The sequence below is a fragment of the Hipposideros armiger genome, unplaced genomic scaffold (genome assembly GCF_001890085.2).
Source record: "Hipposideros armiger isolate ML-2016 unplaced genomic scaffold, ASM189008v1 scaffold_3, whole genome shotgun sequence".
In the NCBI taxonomy this organism is placed as follows: domain Eukaryota; kingdom Metazoa; phylum Chordata; class Mammalia; order Chiroptera; family Hipposideridae; genus Hipposideros; species Hipposideros armiger.
The window spans coordinates 9,665,873-9,685,997 of record NW_017731353.1 but is presented as its reverse complement, the minus strand read 5'-3'; the positions used below and the strand labels follow the sequence as shown (position 1 = coordinate 9,685,997).

At 52.9% G+C, this 20,125-nt stretch overlaps 1 protein-coding gene across 2 annotated transcripts in view; it reads right to left on the bottom strand.

The window, feature by feature from the left end:
* The window catches only part of EHMT1 (euchromatic histone lysine methyltransferase 1), a 143,109-nt gene that overhangs the window by 34,502 nt on the left and 88,482 nt on the right, over positions 1-20,125 (bottom strand). For both annotated transcript variants that reach the window (XM_019641290.1, XM_019641301.1), the window contains 7 exons: positions 18,380-18,511; positions 15,543-15,688; positions 6,032-6,175; positions 4,936-5,162; positions 3,282-3,437; positions 1,618-1,700; positions 706-812 (listed from right to left, as the gene is read on the bottom strand). In XM_019641290.1, coding sequence (XP_019496835.1) covers positions 706-812; positions 1,618-1,700; positions 3,282-3,437; positions 4,936-5,162; positions 6,032-6,175; positions 15,543-15,688; positions 18,380-18,511 — 995 coding nt within the window. The remainder of the gene's footprint in view (positions 1-705; positions 813-1,617; positions 1,701-3,281; positions 3,438-4,935; positions 5,163-6,031; positions 6,176-15,542; positions 15,689-18,379; positions 18,512-20,125) is intronic.

The following is a 20,125-nucleotide window of genomic DNA, read 5'->3' as shown; positions in this document are numbered from 1 at the left end:
GCCCCCAGCCCAGGTGAGAGGCCCAGGGGCTGGCAGAACACAGCATAGAAAGCACCGGAAAGATGGGGGGACCAGGGAGCCCCAGAGGGCAGTGCTGGGAACTCTAGGAGCAGCACACCTGTCAGAGCAGAGTGCGCCGAGGGCACACCAGATGCCTGATGGGCTAGGAACTCTGCCAGTGGGTTAAAGGGAACTTCCTGAAGCACTGGGGAGCAAGCAGGTCACACATGAAGGATTGGACTTAAAATGTGGGCTCCAGGGACCAGGGGACCCAACACGGGTCAGGAAAGGATGTGTCCCAGAGCGACGGCGCCAAGTGCACACAAAAGTGCTTTCCAGGTGACGCCGGGCAGGTGTCAGTCTTTCGGAGGGTTAGGCGTGAATTAGCAGCAGGCCGACCACTCGGCCAGGGAAAGCCACGGCGGCTCCTAGTGCTGTCGTGGTCACGTGGTCACGTGCATGTTCCCAGGGCTGAGTGAAACACAGTGGGTGGGGCTTGGCCGAGCAGGCCTGGGGCAGGGCAGGGGGAGCTCCCACGCCTGGGCCATACCCTCCACGTGAGAAGTCCCGGAGTAAATTTAAACACCAAAAGCAAACCAGACAGGACACAGCTGGCTGTGAGGGTCGCCCTGGCCTGGGGACAAAGGGTGGGCTGGGCAGGCACTCAGCCCGTGTCACCGCGTGGCACTGGGCGCGCCGTCTGACCTGGATCAGCATGTGGCAGATGTCCACGTGGCCAGCCTCCGCCGCGGCGTGCAGGGGGGATCGCTTGTTCTGGTGCTCCATTTTGAAGTTAGGATCAATCCCATCAACTGTGGACAAACAGGGTCACCGGTCACTCGAGGCAGTCATGTGGGCCAGCTCACCAATGTGCACCCACGAGGGGCTATTGCCCATACCATCCGGTGTGGGTGGGTGACCGGGTTCAAGAGGCAATCTAGCAGCTCCGTGTGAAGCACACAGGAGGATGTGGTCAGAGCCAGCTAATGGCGGTCTCTCCCTTCTGTACACCTTGGGCTCTCGTCATTTCTCTGGGCTCTCCTCTGGGGACCCTGGTCATGGCACTGCCCCGGGATCTGCTGGGCCTCAGGGAGGACTGCCCCAGCAGTTGCACTCAGAGGGCAAACGCTCCACGGAACCAAGAGAAACGCGCTGGCCTGAGCGGCTCGAGCCAGTACACCAACCGGAGCAGAGGAGCCCGGAGAAATCAAGCTGTGAGCTCAGAGCCAAAGCGCCGTCTTCGTGCAGCCTGTGATGAAGCTGGCAGGATGACGGGCATGGTCCGGGGCATTAGCCATCGGCACCAGCAGCCGTATCGACCAAGTGTGAGCGCACCCTGCCCCGGACACCCGCTGCTTCTGGCTGCACGGCAGGGGCCGGACACACCACAGGCCCAATGTGCTCCTTTTGCTTTTTCTGAACCTACATTTGTTCTTAATTTAATAATCACATACCTACTTCCTTTCTCTAATGAGGACTTCACAGAGAATGCTTCAAGGACTGTGTAACCAAGTGTGGACACCAGGACTTGCTCCATCGGCGACTAGAGGCCGGACTGATGGGCAGAGCGCAGAGCCCACCGCCAACCCCACACCTGCCCTGCCCGGCCCCACTCACCCAGCATGAGCAGCACCTTCTGCAGCTCCCCTTGCCTGGCGGAGAAGTACAGCTGCTTGGGGTGGAAGCGCAGCTTCTTGGGCCTGTGGGGAGAGCACAGGACGGCGGTGGCTGAGGCTGCCCGCCACCACTGCACCAAGCTTGCTGCAGACTGTGGGGCCTGGCTGACGTCCACCTGCCGATTCCTCAAGGTCAAGGGCACCAAACCCACTGGGCTTCAGGCCCCTCACAGGAAAAATGACAAAAGTGAGCAGCTGTCATCCTCCTCCACAGCAGGCTTCTGTGTCCCAGAAAGATAAAACCAACGTGGGGCAAACAGCCAAGCCTCTCGCGTCCTGGTACCACAACATGGAGTCCCCACACTCGCTCCCGTCCCCTCTCAGCACCCAGCAGCCTCAGCCCGCTCTCATGTTGACTCCCGGAAGCAGCGAGACACGAGGGCCTGCTGGGGGCACAGGGATGGGTGCCGTTAAGTGAAGATACCATCATGCCCAGAGCTGCGTTTCAGCTGCCCAAGCCCTATAGCAGAATGACCCCTGGCCCCTTCCCCACGACGCCAGACTGAGGGACGCCAAAGCTGGCCCAAGACCTGCAGTCATGGTCTCCTGCCCTTACGTCACTCTTGGCCAGTCAGCTACCCTAGGACCCCAGACCCCTTACGCTTGATGACATGACTTCTGCCCTATAAACCCCGTCTGTAAACTGTCGGGGGTCCAGGTTTTCCCAGAGAGAGCAGCCGTGCTTGGCGTACAGTGAGCACTGTCCAGGAAAGGCCGCCTTCTTTCATGCACTGGTGTCAGCATCTCGGGCCGATTACAGCACCCGGGGGACGGGCTCTGTGCTTGCTCACACAGCCCGAGGTCAGGGGTGGCCGTGGGCGTGGGAACATGGTCACAGCCAGCTACACCCATCCCCTTTGGCAGTGCAGCCTGGGCCTGGTGAGTGGGCACAGTGGGGACAGGGCCAGGGAGGAGGCTGGAGACTGACAGAGGGAGCTGTGGGGCACTCAGGAACGTGTCCCAACATGAGAACTTTCCATGAAGCCAACGCCTAATGTGATGCTGGCCCCCTTCCTGCCTGAGGCCCTGATAAGCTGGCTTGCTCGGCTTCCCTGAGGAGAGGCCCTGGTGTCCCTTGGAAAAGGACAGCTGCCTGAACACGAGTCACGGGCACTGGGCTTCCTGCACTATTTGAGAGCTGGTAGGTGAACCTGAAGGGCCACCTGGTCCAACCTTTCATTTCAGAGACGAGGGGCAGGCCGAGGCCAGCACTGTGGGCAGCAGCACCCAGGGAATGTTTGTAAAACCCTCCCCAACACCAGCCTTGCTTAGAACATCAAAGGTGTCACCTTCTGCTCTTAAGTGTAAGGGACAACAACCTGCAATAACTCCCTGAAACAGAGCACAAGCATGTGCACTGTCCTGGAGAACGACCTCAGCAAAGAGGCTGAGAAATGCTACAGGACCGACCCTCCCGGGCAAACGCCGGGGCTGAGGCCGTGGCAGTCCTGGCGGCCATGGGGCACGGACCCTCGGGAGAACAAGCCCATGGCTGGCGTACGCAGCCACAGACGGCACAGGGGAGAGGCATCTGTGGAGAGGAAACACGCCCAGCGTGGGGACCAGCCAGGGGCCGAGCGGGTCTGACGGCGCGGCCGGCCTTACTTTTCCGAGTCCAGGGCAATGAGGGCGCTTTCCAGTGTCTCCTTTCCTGGGCCTGGCTTCACCAGCCCAGCTGGCCCTGCAGGGTCGAGGCTCTCAGGCGCCGGGGGGGCCGTGCTCTGTGGCTTGTCATCCTCTGACAGCAGGGGTCCGGAGGTGCTTCAGGGGGAGGAAGAACGGGAAATGCTCAGTTCTAGAGCCTGAACAATCCCCTTCTTGTGGAAACCAATGAACACGCCAACGTCACTTCTGGGTCCCGCCCAGCAAGCTGCCCTGCGGAGACTCAGATGCCCTTCCTCTGCTCGCGTCAGGACTCAGAACCCAATCCCAGAGGAAATCACTCCCCGCAGGCAACGTTCCCAGCACGCCTGGGCCATGTGCTCACACCTGCATTTGTGAGTGAGCTTCTAGGTGAACCTATCGAGTCACTTGCACCCAAGAGAAGGGGATCCCATTAGAATTTTGATTCGAAGTGCATTAAATGTATAGGATAATGTGATGAATACAGACAATGTGAAGGAATTGACACCCCTCTCACGTTGTTTTCACGTCTATAATTCCTGTGTCTCTTAAACAAGCCTAAGTGAAGCTAACCGTTTTCTCTGCATCAGTGTGATATTTATTAAGTGCTTTTCCCTAGTAATTTCTGGGTTTTGCTGCTGTTTTGAAAGGCTCTCTTTCACCACTTCATTTTCTAGCTGGATACGCTGGTAGGGAACATGGCGACCCACCTCTATTTCTCTCTCATCTGATTCTCTAACTGACGCCTTTTATCTGAGTCCTTCGGCATTTCTACCGAATTCTTTTAGAGAGAAACCTGAATCCTTTTCTTTCAGGTTGATTTTTTTACTGTCAGCCAGGGCCTTCAAAACATACTGCAGTAACACAGACTTCATCAGCTGACATGACTGTCTCATGTTATATGTGTATGCACACACAGATAGGTGTGTCCAGACATGTGCACGGAGGAGAGATATGCAGATGAAAACATACATACGTATAGATGCATAGACATGAACACACGTGTACAGAGATGCACACAAACACATACACACCTGTACAGGAGCACACAGAGGTATACACATGTAGATATGTATGGACGTGCACTCAGACTTATAGAAATGTGCAGATACACACATGTACATGTGTGTGCAGACATGTAGACATGTGTAGATGTATATGACCATGTGGACACATGTATGGATGTCTATGGACATGTGCATGTGTGAGCAGATATGTACACATGTATGGATGTGTGGACATGTATACATGGATGGATTGTTAACTCATGGGCATGTGTGGACAGACATGTATACACATATAGATGGGTGCAGACACATACATGCATGTAGAGATGCATAAGGACGTGTACACATGGGTACTGACATGGACACAGCTACCTGAGACACTATGCTCCAGACAGAAAATACCGTCGTGTCACGTCAATTAGGACAGTGACACTGGCTCAGAACAGGCAGACGAACCCAGATAAGCCAACCAGGAGACCTGTGCCCCAGGCACTGAGCAAGAGCACGGCGTGTCGTAAATGTCACGGCCCCGAGTGTGAGTCACCTGGAGGCTGCCGCGTGAGCGGCCGAATCGGGGCCGAGTAAGGACAGATTTCCAGGAGCATTAGGCCGGCGCGGCCGGCACGTACCTGCCGGTGGTGGTGTCGGCCCTGCCCTCCACGGTGGAGCTCTTCTCCTGGTCCAGGGCCAGGGTAACGGTGGAGGTCGTGTCTGCTTTTGCGATCGTCACCTCTTTGGCCTTGGAGGTTTCCTCCCCACAGTGGGGACAGTAGCTGGCATTATTGATGCGAGAGGCACAGTCTTTGTGGAAGCGATGAGAGATGCTGCTCTCGGGCTGACATTCCATAAAATTGCCCTAAAAACGGAAAGACGAGAATTCATTTTTGTAAACTTGGGGCTGATGTGCAGAAAAGTAAAGGTGCTGCTGGACCTGTACGGACATGAGAGCAGCTGGGGGCTCCCAGTCTCAGGCGGGACGAGGAGGAGAAAACCAGGGTGCAGCTGTGTGCTGCCCTTGCCCAGCAAGTCTAAACGCACGCCTATGCCGGAGCGCTCCCGGCCCCACCCCCCCAGGAGACAGAGGCCTCGCTCCTCGGCTGTCCTAACCAGGCAAGAAGCCGCACATGAGGCCAGGTTCCAAGACAGACCCACAGGGGACAGAGCAGAAAACAGAATCTCAGAACACTGTCAGGGGAAGACGTTCTCGACAGCACCCTGCAGAGGTGGCCACACATGGTGGTGGCATTTTAGGCGAACCCGGTAACTCCCATTGGCACAAAGGGGTAAACCTTGAGAGGAACCCTACAGATGAATGGACACCGAGAAGCAGCTGCTGTCCTTCTCAGCAGCAGCAAAAGGATGTTTAAGATGGGAGGGCACAAGGGTGGGATCCATAGAGCAGGGCCCAGGCGGCGCCTCAGCTGAGGGCAGGTGGGCAGCTGGGCACCATGGCGGGGTGCCCGGCACTGGTAGGAGGAAGGAACTGATGAAGAAAATCTGAGAGGAGGTGTGGACGAGGCCACGGAGAGCAGCCTCCAGGGGCAGAGGCTGCTGTGTATTCAGATATGAAGCCACGCGGCGAGTGATGGGGCTGGGGGTGCCCAGAGCACCCACCTCCCTCTCCAGCTGTCCCCAGGGGCCACGGCCCATAAGCCAGAAGGGAGCACACTAGGGGCAGAGCTGCGGTGATCCCGCACGGCTCTAGGCGGTGGGCCGGGCACTCACCGCCGTGCAGAAGTAGCCGCAGCCGGGGCAGCACTGGTGCTTCACCATCCGGCCCCGGTGGTCTTCACACAGCACCAGGAGGGGCGCCTTGCTGGACGGGCGCATCAGCTCGTGCTTGACCACGCTGTTGGTGCACCTGCCCAGCTGCGATCAGACAAGACCAGGGTCAGACCTGAGTCCGCGGTGACTGCAAGCAGCCCGTGCAGGGTCGAGAGAACACAGAGGGAGGGCCGGGCGCCATCCTCTGCAAGTCCTCCAGAATAGGACAACCATAACAGGTGGCCACGCGCACAGTGCCAGAGCAGCAGGCGCTTACCTCGGCCAAACCAAGGAGAACGAATGTCCTGGGCAAGTCGGGACCTGGGCTGGGTGTAAAACAAAGGGCTGTATGCCCGGCGGGACAACCCTGGCTGGACAGAATGGAAGTCATGGGCCAGCACTGAGGAACGCAGTGAATCCATGGAGCCCACAAGTGGTCGGGACAACCAGAGTAAAATGCCAAACCAAGGGCTACTGGTTAGATTAGCTATGCAGCTGATGGGTTAGTGGTTAGTTACTCAAACAATAGGTTACCAGTTAATTAGACAGACAATGGGTTAGCGGTTAGCTACAGATGATGGGCTAACGGTTACCTGCACAGAAAATGGGCTAGCAGATATCTATAGACGATGGGTTAGTGGTTAACTACACAAAAAATGGGTTCGCAGTCAGCTACAGATGATGGGCTAGAAGTTAGCTATAGACAATGGGTTCATGGTTAACTACAGACAGTAGGTTAGCGGTTAGCTATGAAGACAATGGATTAACGGTTAGTCACAGACGATGGACTAGCGGTAGATACACAGGCAATGGGCCTGTAACCCGCCGCAGGTGCACACCAACAGCAGCCCACCTCAGGCCTCAGACAAGGGCCCTCACCTCCTGTCCCGTGACTGATCAGCTGACGCAGCCCCACCCCACGCATCCAGACACAGGGAAGGCCAGGGGGAGCAAAGGATGGGGCTCTGGGTATTTTCCTTGCCTGATGCCTGCTCGATGGATCAAACTGTCCAGTGAAATGATTGTACAGGGGACGCTGAGACAGAAGACAGAGACCAAAGCAAACAAGCCCAAATCAAAAGGGCTACGGGGAGCAGTGACGGGCGGAGGGAGAAGTGTGTCAGCAGGGCCCTCAGAGACGCAGACCTCGTGGCAGCTCTCAAGCTGGAACGGAGGCTGTAAAGGAAGACACACTGGGGAACAAAAGCAAGCTCTCGGAATGAGAGGTCAGGAAGAAGATGCGAGAATTTCCACGGAAGTGCTGGAAGACAAAGGAAATTTTCTGAATAAAGCAATAAGTTTAAAATGTGGGGAGAAGAAGTATGTCTCCACGACTGAAAGGCACACATTTCTGCCCCTGAGATGGCGGCCAGCAGTCCCATACAAGCACACAGGCCTCCGGACACCAGGGACAAAGAGGGGACTGAAAAGCCTCCAGGTGCCACACAATGAAAACCAGAGACGAGAAACCTGATGTCAGGGTCCGAAGGAAGCAACGCCTCACCCAGAACGCCCACTGGCCCTGGCAGTGGTCAGATGGGAGCAGACCCTTGCAGAGTGCAGGTCAGAACCCATCCCCCAAGCTGCCTTCCTTCAGGAGTTACTGAAGGTCACACACCAACACGGACAAACTAGGTGGCCCAGAGGAAGACCTGACATATGTGAAAAACAGACAAAATATGCAATTCCACCAGTTTGGGATTGAATTTGTAACCGTACAAAAAAACAAAAAAAAAAACAAAAATGGGAAGATGAGGTAATTATTAACTGAGGAAAACAAAAAGCGGCTCAGGAAAAGCAGCATGACCCCAACACAGTACTGGCTTGGCACTCACAACACTGGGAGAACCTTAAATACTGTTGAAACGGAAGGTACGGACAGGCGGCAAGAGGGCAGTGAGAGCGGGGAGAAGTGGGGAACATACAAAACCAGCAGATGACATCTCGAGGTAGAAAGTCATGAAATGACAGTAAAAAGCAGGCATTAATTATTTAAAATATGGAGGAAAATACCAGAAGAAAACACTACAGGAGGTCAGAAAGACTGCCTCAGGGGAGGGGACTGGGAGAGCCACAGTGAAGGGCTGGCATGAATACCACCAGGATTCTGAGGCGACACCCAGCCCAGCCTAAGGTTGGATAACCACAGACAGTGTGGCTGTCACAGCAGGGGATGACAGTCTTCTGCTAAACATGCACCAACCAACAGGACAGTCCCCGAGCACAAGGAATCATCCAGATTTTTAGAAGGAATTTGAACCCACTGTCAAGAGACAAAGCAGCCAACAGAAGCAGACCCAGAGACGACCACATGTACGATCAGACTGGGGTGTTGGGGATGCCAAGTAGAAATGTGAGAAATAAAATGCTCACACATACACTCAACAAGGAAGAAGAGATTACTGCATGTGAAAAACGTCAACAGAAACGATCTAACCGTAAAATACACAGGGGAAAAAAAGAGCAGAGCATCCATCAGCTGTGAGATAAGATCAAACAACCTAACACATGTGATTGGAGTCCCACTAAAAGAAGAAAAAACAGGCTGAAAAACACAAAGCCATTGGGCAAGACTTTTCTAGGAATAATGAGAAATCAGATCCAAATAAAGAAGCGCAAAGAACTCTAACAAGGACAAATAACAAAAGAGAAAACAGCAAAACCACTACCCCTGGGCCTCAAGACAAGGAGAAAATTCTGGGGGCCGCCAAAGAACTAGTGCATCCACGCCAAGGACAGATACACGGCAGCAGTTGGCTTCGCATCAGAAACTATGGAAAATCACACTGAGCAGCATCTCGGAGGGCTGAGAATTCTATTGGGTTGTCAGAAAAGTCATAATGCATTTTTGCAACAGATGGTGCTAGTTCATTTCTGGGAGTACTAGAGTCATTCACATCTATGTTATTGCTATGTCATTTGACAGCTGACAGTTCTAGCTTCATTCTAAAAAAATAATGGAGCGAGTTGGTTAGTTTTGGAGATTTTACAAGTTGAAGATGGAAGACCAAACTGTGCATTTTTGCCGTATTTTACTGTTTTACTTCCATAAAGGGAAGAACGCACATCAAGCTTGTGAAAAGTTGCCCACAGTTTACAGTGACAATGCTCTATAAGAACGTCAATGCCAATGATGGTTCACGAAATTCTGTCCTGGTGATTTTGATCTCAACGACACCCCTTGGTCAGGGAGGCCAACCGAGGTTGATGACAACAAAATAAAGGCATTGATCAAGTCAAACCCTTGTTACACGATACGAGATTGGAGAAACATTGAACATCCATCATTCAAGCGTTCACGACCACCTGAAGAAGCTGGGATACATACTAAGCAAGCTCGATATCTGGGTTCCTCATGAACTCAAAGAAGTTCATTTGACGGCGCATATAAAAATCTACGATATGCTCATTAAATGTGAGGAAAAAGATCCTTTTTTGAAGCGATAACTGGTGATAAAAAGTGGATTGTTTACAACAATCTAGTGCGCAAACAATCTTGGTCCCAACGTGATGATTCGCCTCAAACGACATCAAAAGCAGACATTCATCAGAGGAAAGTTATGCTCTTAGTGTGGTGGGATTTTATTTTATTATTATTTTTTTTAAAGATTTTATTGGGAAGTTGGGGGAGGGGAACAGTGCTGGGGAATCAGGGGAAGGAGAACAGACAAGTGGCTATTTTTTTGTTCTTCAGTCTAGTTGTGGAGGACGTTGCTTCACTGGCCCAAGTTGGTATTATCACTGCGCTCTTCCCGGGTGAGGCAGATCGGTCGCCGGCCTCTGGATGGCCGCTCATGGCAGCTCTTGGCAGCTAGCACTGGCTGCTGGCCGCTCACGCTGGCTACCGGCCACACATGGTAGCTCACGGTAGCCCACTGCAGCAGGGGCTGCAGGCTACGCCATCGCCGGTGACTCATGGCAGCCCAGCTCCAGGTTGAGTTGTTGTTCACCATCTTATCTGTAGAGGGTGCAGCATCACTGGCCTTCATGTGGGATCCGAACCAGGGCCCTGCTGCTCAGAGCTGGCATCCCAAGCCAGCTCTGAACCAACGCGCCACTCGGCTGGCCCTGTGGTGGGATTTTAAAGGTGTTGTGTTTTTTGAGCTCCTACCAAGAAACCAAACAATCAATTCAAATGTGTACTGTTGGGAATTGAACAGTTTAAACGAATCCATCATCCAGAAACGTCCAGAGCTCTTTAATCATAAAGGAGTTGTGTTCCATCACAACAAAGCAAGATGACACACAAGTCTGATCACCAGTAAAAATTATTGGAGCTTGGATGGGATGTGTTGCCACACCCACCATACATGCCTGACCTTGTGCCATCAGACTTCCATTTGTCTTGCTCTCTTCAAAATTCCTTGTGTGGTATAATTTTCAATTCAGATGAGGTTGTAATCAGCAATTGTTCAGTTTTTTGTCGATAAAGGCAGGTCCTTCTATGAACGAGGAATTATGAAGCTCACTGAAAGATGGCAAAAGGTTATCCAACAAAATGGGCAATATTATCACTGACTGATCTTTGTTCTTTATATAAATAAATGACCTTTGAAAAACAAAGAAAAAAATACGTCATGACTTTTCCTACAACCCAATATATCCATGAAAAACCTTTCCAAAAATAAGGCAAAACAAAGACTATTTCAAACAAACAAAGTGACAGAATTCATTATCAGCCTTGTGCTACAGAAAGAATAAACAAACCAGAAGGGTCTTCAGGCACCAGGAGTACAATACCAGACAGAAACTTGCATTGGAATACAGAAATAGAGCTCTCTGGGTTTGGTTTAACTGAAGGAAGACAACAGACGACTTTTATGTTTAATCAGTCTGAACGATAATGACTAAGCAAAAATAACAGCACTGGACTGTGGGTTTTCAGCACATAAAAAAATAAAATATAGACAAAAATGAGAGGGAGGATGTGGAACCATACTGCTCTAAGATCGTATGTTAAGTGGTAATAATATTAACTGAAGGTAGACTATGGCAGATTAAAGATATAGTGTAAACCCCAGGAAAACCGCTTAAAAACATCAGAAAAAGATGTAAGTAATAAAGCCAATAGTACAATAAATTGCCATCATACAAAATTTCAATACAAAGGGCTGAAAATAAAGAAAAAAGAATGACAGATGGCATAAATCTTAACTCTATTGACATGTCAAACTGTACTCCAATCCTACCAGTCATTACATTAAATGGGGATGGTGTAAACATACCAATTAAAAGTACACTGTACAGGGCCAGCTGAGTGGCACGTTGGTTAGGAGATGGCTTGGGATGCCAGCTCTGAGCAACAGGGCCCTGGTTCAGATCCCACATGAGGGCCAGTGACACTGCGCCCTCTACAGCTAAGATGGTGAACAACAGCTCAACCTGGAGCTGGGCTGTTGAACGTGAGTCGCCAGAAACAGAATAGCCTCCAGTGGGGCTGGCTGGCAGTGGGCGTGAGCTTTCGTGACCTGCCATGATCGACTGTCTAATGGCTGGTGACGGATCTGCCTCACCCGGGAAGAGCGCAATAATAATACCAACATGGGCCAGTGAAGTGACGTCCTCCACATCTAAACTGAAGAACAAAAGGACAGCAACTTGTCTGTTTCCCTTCCCCGATTAACCAATGTTGTTACCCTCTCAATTCCCCAATAAAATGTTTTAAGAAATAAATAAATAAAAGTAGACTGTATAAAGACCCAACTGCATGCTATCTAAAGAAAGCCCCTTCAAATTTATAGGCAGAGACAGGCTAAGATGGAAAGGTACAAATGTGCCGGGAGCATCACTCCAAGGAAGCCAGGGCGGCCGTGTTAATGTCAGACCACCGAAATCTCAGAACACAGGTTATGATGGGCACACAGAGGGATGCCACACCAAGACGGTGGGGTCAGCTCACCAAGAAAACACGTGTTCGGAACAACAGGGCTTCAGAGCCCATGAGGCCAAGTGCGCAGAGCTGGGAGGGGAAGCGCGGCTGCTGAGAGCTCGGCTCTTCCCTCGGGAACAGACAGGACGCTCGAGCAGAACCAGGTCTGGCTCTCGGCCAAGCTGGGAGTCACGCGACTGCATTTGTCAAAATTAAGAACTACACACAAAACAGGTGACTTACTGCGTGGGAACTGTACCTCAATAAAACTGACTGAAAAAGGAGACAGAGAGAAAAGGAGCTTCTTTTGAGAGCTGCTACCAGCTAGAGATGAGACAGGCTGAGCATCAAAAGACAAAAATAATCCTGGGGAAACGCAGCGGCCCCAAAATTTCTTGGGATCCCACATAAAACAGACATTGCAACTAGATAGCAAAACCCAAACCCACAGAAACATGCACAGCAAGCCCAAGTCACCACAGCGCAAGGCAGGTGCATGGAGTGGAGGCAGACCGCATGAGCCATGGCCTGCATGACTGTGCCCGGCAGGGACGAGGAAGCTGAAACAGTGTCTTGAGGACCCAACTACAGCGAGGCCCTCACAATGAGGGCCAGCCGAGGACCCTGGGGAGTAGGCAACTCCCCAAGGATGCAGGGGCCAAGGGGCCACCAACAGGCCCCTGTCCAGTCCAGGGCACGAGGACACCAGAGAGAAGCTGCTGGGACTGCGTCAAAACTGAACGGGACACAACAAGCAGTGAGGAAAGGAGAATGCATATCCCAGGGGCCCTCAAGATCTTTTACACTCATGAAAATTATTGAGGGTCCCAAAGAGCTTTTGTCCAAATGGTACTCATCTATGGATATCTGCTGCAGTGGAAATTAGAAAAATTTTAAGTGTTAATTTATTTTAAAATAAACCTATCACATTTTAATAAAAAAAGTATTTTCAAAAACAAAACAAAAATTGGGCTGGCTGAGTGGCTCAGTTGGTTAAGAACGCGAGCTCTGACCAACAGGGTCACCAGTACGAATCCCAAATGGGCCAGTGAGCTGCGCCCGAGCTGAGCTGCCAACAGGTGGCAGGATGGCTCAGCTGGTGAGAGTACGTGCTGCTAACAACAAGGTTGCTGGTTGGACTCCCACATGGGATGGTAGGCTACACCCACCCGCAACTAAGATTGAACACCGCACATTGACTGAGCAGCCGCGAGCTGCCGATGGGCAGCCAGATGGCGACTGGACCTGGAGCTGAGCTAGCTGCGCCCTCCACAACTAAGAATGAAGGATAACAACTTGGCTGTTCCCCTCCCCCAATTACCCAATTTAAAAAAAAAAAAAATGAGGAGAGTAGTACAGCTTTGTGCCATGTGGATGAATGGGACAGTGGGTCTCACGCCTGCCTGCCTGCACACGTGCTCCCCGTGGACACAGGACATGGGAACTCCTTTGGTGCCATGCCAAAGCACAGCTGGCGGTGCCCTAGGAGATCGGTGGGAGGAGAATCTGCACCACCCAGCATCATAGCTGTTATGTCAAGTCCACTGGTGTGTCCTGTACCTGAAAGCCTCTGTGACACTGACGACGACTGACGCCCGGTTACACATGTGTGCAATGCCACCATGCCCTCTGTGTGAGGGACTGAAAGACACACACTCACAGCGTCACAGGAGAGCAGCTGTGACCCTGCAGACTCCATGAAAGACGGCCTCATGGGCCAAAGACGGGGCAGCCTGAGCTTCAACAACAGCCAAACACAAAGAATTAGAGCCCATCAAATATGTCTAAACACATGAGTTCAGTGATATTTTAAAAGAAAGAACTAATTGGTCAACCTCAGAAGATGAGAGGAAACAAATTCACTATCTGAAAGACTGGGAAACAAAGAGAAAGCTCGAATATGTACCTGTGTGTCCTCTGTGACATGTGCCACTGGGTAATGACACAGCAGGTGAGGAGACAAGTCTCATTAGTAAACAAACAACAAATGACAGCCTATCACCATGAACACACATCAGAAAGGGCCAGTTGACAAAATGCACCTGCCCGGGTCCCACAGCTTCCTGCAGCCTCGCAAGGGGTTGGAGCGCAGCCTGGCCGTCTGTGCCAGAGGGAAGCACGGCCGGGCGGCTGAACGGCACCCTGTCTGCGGGGCCCAAAGACTCAGACCATGCAGTCAAATGGCCACGCTGTCCACAGACAGGAGGGCAGCCATGTCCCGGCCAACACGTACGCATGGGACACAGCTCTGCAGGCCTGGGGCTGGCTCCTCGCGGCCCCGTACCATGTCCCGACATTGGGGTGTTCACGAATGCTCACCCTGTACAGATTCACTGAGCCAAACGTGTGTCTTGTGCTGTTTTTGGGATCTGCTCATCTTACAACAAAAAAGTTTAGAACACACGGACACTGCATCCCCAAGATGCTAAAGGAAGGAAGGAAGGGAGGGAGGGAACAAAATCAAGCCATAGCAAGACATGAAGTCACCAACTCATTACTCTGAAAAATGGAAGACAGCCCCAGCAGCAACTATCTGTCCTGCCACCCAGTGTGACATGTCTCCAGAGCACCAAACAGCCCAGCTCGTGAGGCAACCCGAGCCACACAAGGCCTGCAGCAACCAAACACACAGAGCTGCTTCTAAAAAGGTGATGGATTCAGGCAGGAGTGACCAAGGACAGTGACGCCGTCGGGTAAAGGCTGAGGAGGAAGAGCAGGTGGGGGCACATAAACCCCAACTCACCTTAGCGTCGCCCTGATATGGTGTAGGGTGGGCTCATAAGGACCCCCAAAGCACTTACTAAGATTAAATCCAAATCAAGTGAAAAATCTACTCAAGTCTTCAAACCTAACTGTCAGACTACAGGTTCTAGAGGGACCGACTTAACAGAAAAGAAGCCAGCAGCCAAACCCAGGCTCTGGGATGCGGCTCGTCTGTCCCATTTCCTGAGCGAGTCAACAGCGTGGACAGGAAGGGGTGGCAGGGAGTGTCTGCGGCTGATGGACATAACAAGACAACACAGGCAGCACGCACAACGAGCAGAACGGGAGAACTGTGCGAGGACACATACGACTAGGGGCTGGCACTGCATGGAAGATGCCCGCGTTACGTCTGGCACAGCACAAACACGCCGTGGGGGGCTGAGTGGGGTCCGTCTTACAAGGCCAGCTCACCAGCAAGGACAGGCCAGGCTGGGGGGCCACAGCGCTGGAGACAGTGGGGGGGGGGAGACTAACAGGTTCAGAAGGTGGGTGCACTTGTTCAGTGTGAACAGAGTCCGTGGACGGGCTGCGTGTGGCGAACGCTTGGCAAATGACAACAGCACGTCAGGCCGGCTCTGGTGTCTAGACACCCACATGTGACTAAACCGACAGCGAGCCAGAAAACGGCTCTGAGAAATGAGCGCCCAGCAGAAGCACCGCTCAGGCTGTCCGGCCCAGGCCCGCAGCAGCTGCCTTTGAAAAGCGTCAGCTTTTCATCTTTTATCATCTTGCCACCTTTCTGCTGTGGCTGGGCCCTGAGTTTGGGGTCCCCCGGCAGAGGGACAGCACTCAGGGCACAGGCGCAGGTCATGCTGCAGTGAGTGACTGGGAGCTGCTTACTTCGTGGTCCACACTCTCCGTGGCCATGCACTGGTTGTTGGCGAGAGTGGTGATCTCTCGGCTTTTCGGGGTCTCCATCCGGCAGCTGCAGAGGGGCACTTCCTGGAGGCCATCCATCTCCACGGCATCAGGACCATTGGCCAGGCCTAGAGTTACACAGACACACGTGAGTGCCACCACCCGCAGAGCACGTGCCCAGACCGGCTCTCACTATCCCCAGTGACACGATCCCTACCTGGTAAGGGCAGTAAGAAAGCAATAACTCCACAGTCCCTGCAGAAGCCTCTGGTGCCGGAAGCACAAGCCACCGGTGGGACGGAAGGGGCGTCCCTCCAACCAAGACCCCACCACCAGGTCTGTCACACCCTGCTCGCCCGGTCCCAGGGGCCAGCACAGGCATTCACAGACACAGCACCTCCAAAAGCTCCTCCCAGCTCTTGGTTCTCACACAAAAAAAGCGCCGGCCACACAGTGACATGTTGTTTAGCTCACTGGCTTTTAGAATGTCGGCCCCCAAACAAACATTCAGCTGCACCGGGAAGGGCTTAATAACGGTTCACTTACTGTCGAGAACAATTTCCACCGACTACAACTGTTCAGAGGCCAGTTGTGAGGCTGAAGGAGGGTGAGTGAGAAAACCAGGGTTCGCATCAGACCTGCTGAAGCTGCACTCATACCCCTCGTCCCCATCTCACTGTGACCTCGCCAGGCCAGGCTATGCAAGGGAAAGAGGCCTGCAGCCCTCACCCCAGGCTGGCCTTGCGGACTGGGGCGCAGGCCGGCGGCGAGGAAGTCCCCTCCATCTCACCAGCAGCTACAGGGACGACTGTTCCCAAAGGCAGGCACGTCCCATGTTCTCTCACGTGAAACAGTCAAGTCACAAATAGGGCGAACCCATGTTTCCAGTACTCAGCACCTCTTCTTGTTAAGATTAATAACCTCTTGTCTATACGTCCAGAAACAAACCCAGGCTGGGTCGAAGGACACGCTCTAACTGCCCCCCTCCCCGTTAGAAACCTGAGGTTGGTCACAGCCTGGGACACTCAGGACACAAGTCCGTCCACAATGGACGGCAGGAACCTAGTGCCCGCACAGGAACGAAGCAGGTGGGCAACCCCATCTCATGCTGTCAGCAACGCCCAGCGCAGCCGAACCTCTGGGTGACCCACATCCCAGAGATGGACGCCTTTCCTTTGTGGAAGCAGGAAAAAGGTTACATACCACCACTACAAGTTTAAAACTGGGAGGGGGGGCCGGTCGAGTGGCTCAGTTGGTTAAGAGACGCAGCCACCAGAGGGGTCAAATGGTTCTGGCAAACCCCAGCTGAGTGTCTGCCAAGCTCTGCCTCTCTGCCCCACCCACAGCTCCATGTCACCTGGTAGGGTCCCACCACTCAGCCTCAAGGCACAGACTGCGAGCAGAGATGATGAGAAGTGGATAGGCCAACAGAGACCACTGACCGGGGTACAAACATACTCTAGGGTCAAGCATAACCCAGAGCTGTCACCGCACTCTGGCCCTGTCACAGGTGCATAGCACCCCGTGTCTGAGGAGGATGGCTACAGCCGAGCCAGGCAACGAGTGCGCAGGGTGCTGGCTGTCCAAGCCTACGTGTGGCCGACAGGTCCACCAGTGTCGCCAGCCCAAGAAAGCCAACTTCGGGAATCAGCATACAAGGTGTCAGGGACCACAGGACACCTCGGTCCACTACCCTCTTCTCCACATCAGCTCTCACCAGTGCAGCTGACTTGGGCCACTTGGGGTCCTTCACTGGTCTTTTCCAGTTACTGGGACCACTTACTCTGACCAGACACAGAGCATGAGGGTTTAAGGGCGGAAGGCCCTGGAACGCCGTCTCCCTGCCCCCCAAGGCCACCATGTCCCAGCACATTCCACTGCCCCCCCCCCCGCAGCCTTCTCCCCTTTGGCCCCTGGGGCACTGTGGACAACCCAATCTGACAGAGAGAAATAGGATTTCCTGCTTGCAACTGAATCTGTAACTGCCTGAGACAAATGTAAACACAGGGTAAGGAAAATCAAGCACACGGCCTGACACCTGATCTGGAGAGAAGGGCTACGTAGCTCTGCCGAGGAGCTCTCGATACTGGAGAGGGCGCTCTGCTCCATTTGGTAACGAGAAGAAAACTAGTCAGCTCCCCATTCACTAAGACTTCAGTTTATGTCTTAGACTAGAGACATGACTTCCCAAACTAAAGAGGTGATCAAAATTCCTCTAGTGTTCCAATCGCGAAAAAGCTGGTTCCCTGTCCTTTTAAAGAATGACTGGTTAAACCCCTACGGCGGTTGCACCCCACAGCTGCAAACCCACGTGGGGAGTAAGGAACTATGGGGCAGCACGGCTTCTCCACATTACATTCCAAGTGCGTTTCCCAAACACAGGAAGTTATTAGCTACTCTGCACTGATAAAGGCCCGCGGAGAGGAAGCGTGAGCGCTGGCACAAGGCTGGCCAAGTTGCTGGGCACCTGTGGCTGCGAGGCCCCAGGGCAGCTCTGCGCGGGTGCAGCGCCCACTGCAGGCCGTGCCCAGGCACTGTCAGCTCCACTGGAGCCAGCTGACGCGCTCGGCCAACCACAAGACTCTGGCATCATTCCTCATCACGCATCCGCGTATTTCTGAAGCTTGGCTGGGTGGGCGGCCTTTCCACCAGCAGCTGTGTATGAAAATGTGCCCGAACAGGGGGACAAGGGGTGACCTATGTCCTGCAGACCTGGACCTTCCAGTAGGACTGGCTACTCTATCCCTGAGGGTGTCTTCACTCAGAGGCTGCAGTGAGACACATGTTCCCTCAGTGCATGGCAGCACTGTGACACTCACCTTCCTCTTGAGAGGTTGGGGTCCCCTTGACGCGCAGGTCCAGGGAGTCCAGACAAACCTCCACGTACGCCGAGCTTTCTCCTGATGCCGCAATCTCTGTGCTTCCTGAAGACGACGCATAGGCTTCAGAACCTGCATTCAAAGGGCACCATGAACACTGTGGGGCAGCGCCAACGAACACGCCCAGGCAACGCACACTGTCACCAGGCCCAACCACCCCAGCAGCACCACATCACCGACTGGCGCCATTCTGTTGCTTCCTCCACATCCAAGGACACTCATAAACGCAAGGGGTCCGCATCAAGAAAATCAAAGGCACTCACGTAAATGATACTTATCTGAACTACTGGCTAGAGCTAGACAAAAGCTGATCGAATACTCCTGGGAAGGGACACACAAACACCCCCCCGCAGCCTTCTGTGGTGATGGCTTCCAAAACGAAGCAATGAACTCTGGATTGCAGGGAGCAAACCAGCCGATGAGCAGGAGCTGAAGATGCAAGCAGCCCGTACATGCGAGCCTTGGGCTCCGCCCAGACTGATACCTGGGACCAGGTGCAAGGTTGTCCATATCCACCGCCACATGTGCTGGTTTAGGACGTGGGGAGCTCATCAGAGGGCAACACATTCTGACCACGCCGAGAAGCAGGCATGTATGCCCAAAAGGGGCCTGTGAGCAGGTCCCAAGATGGATAATGGATGGAGGACAGCGGGTGGAGGGTGGAGGATGGAGGATGTGAACAGATGGAGGACGGAAGGTGGAGGGTGGATGGACGGTGGAGGGTGGATGGAGGATGGATGGTGGAGGGTGGATGGTTTTACGGATGAACGAACGAAAGATACCGTTTAGCAAGTCCAGAAACAGCCTACACACTGTCTTCAAAGGTTCAAAGAGTGAAACAGAGAAAGTCTACTCAGCCTGTGGTGCTGGAACAACTGGACATCCACATGCAGAATGTGAATTGGAGCCCACCTAACACCACACACAGTAACTAACTCAAAATGGATCAGGGAGATCCATGTATAAAGGGCTAAAACTGTAAAACTTCAATAAGAAAAAAGACAAAATCTTTGTGACCTTTGTCAGTGAAAGATTTCTGAGATCAGAAATAGCATCAATTTTGAAAGCAAATAGCATTAAATTAGACTGCAACAGAATTTTATAAACTTTTACTAGGTGAACACATTTGTAAAACATGTATCTGACAAGAAACTTGTACCCAGAACACTGTACGAACTCTTGCATCTGAGTGGAAGGTACACAATCTAATTTAAACAAGCAAAAGATATGAACACTCTCCCCAGGAAGACAGGAAGGCTGAGGTGTGAGCCTCCCTGTTCGTCAGGAAACTCGAAGTGGAGCCAGTCCTGCTCACCACAGCCTGGGCCGCAGAGGCACCAGCGCTCAGAACGCAGTCTCCTCAGCTAAGAAGTTAGACACACAGCATATGCTTTAACCACCCCGCTCCTAAATATTTACCCAAGATAATGAAAGCATGTGTTCAATCAAGACTTATACACGAACGTCTGTAGCAGCTTTACTGGTGAGAGCCCCTAACTGGAAAGAACCCACTGCCCACTCCCACGAGCAGGAGCGAAAAGCACCCTGCGACAGCCCTGGCCAGGGGTCCTTCCTGCCTCCAGTTGGTGGGTCCAACAGTGTGGAGGACTGTTATGTGCTAAGTGGTCCGGTCACACCACGGCCCACACAGCACTCCCTGCCACCTGTAAGGAGAAAGCTCAGGTG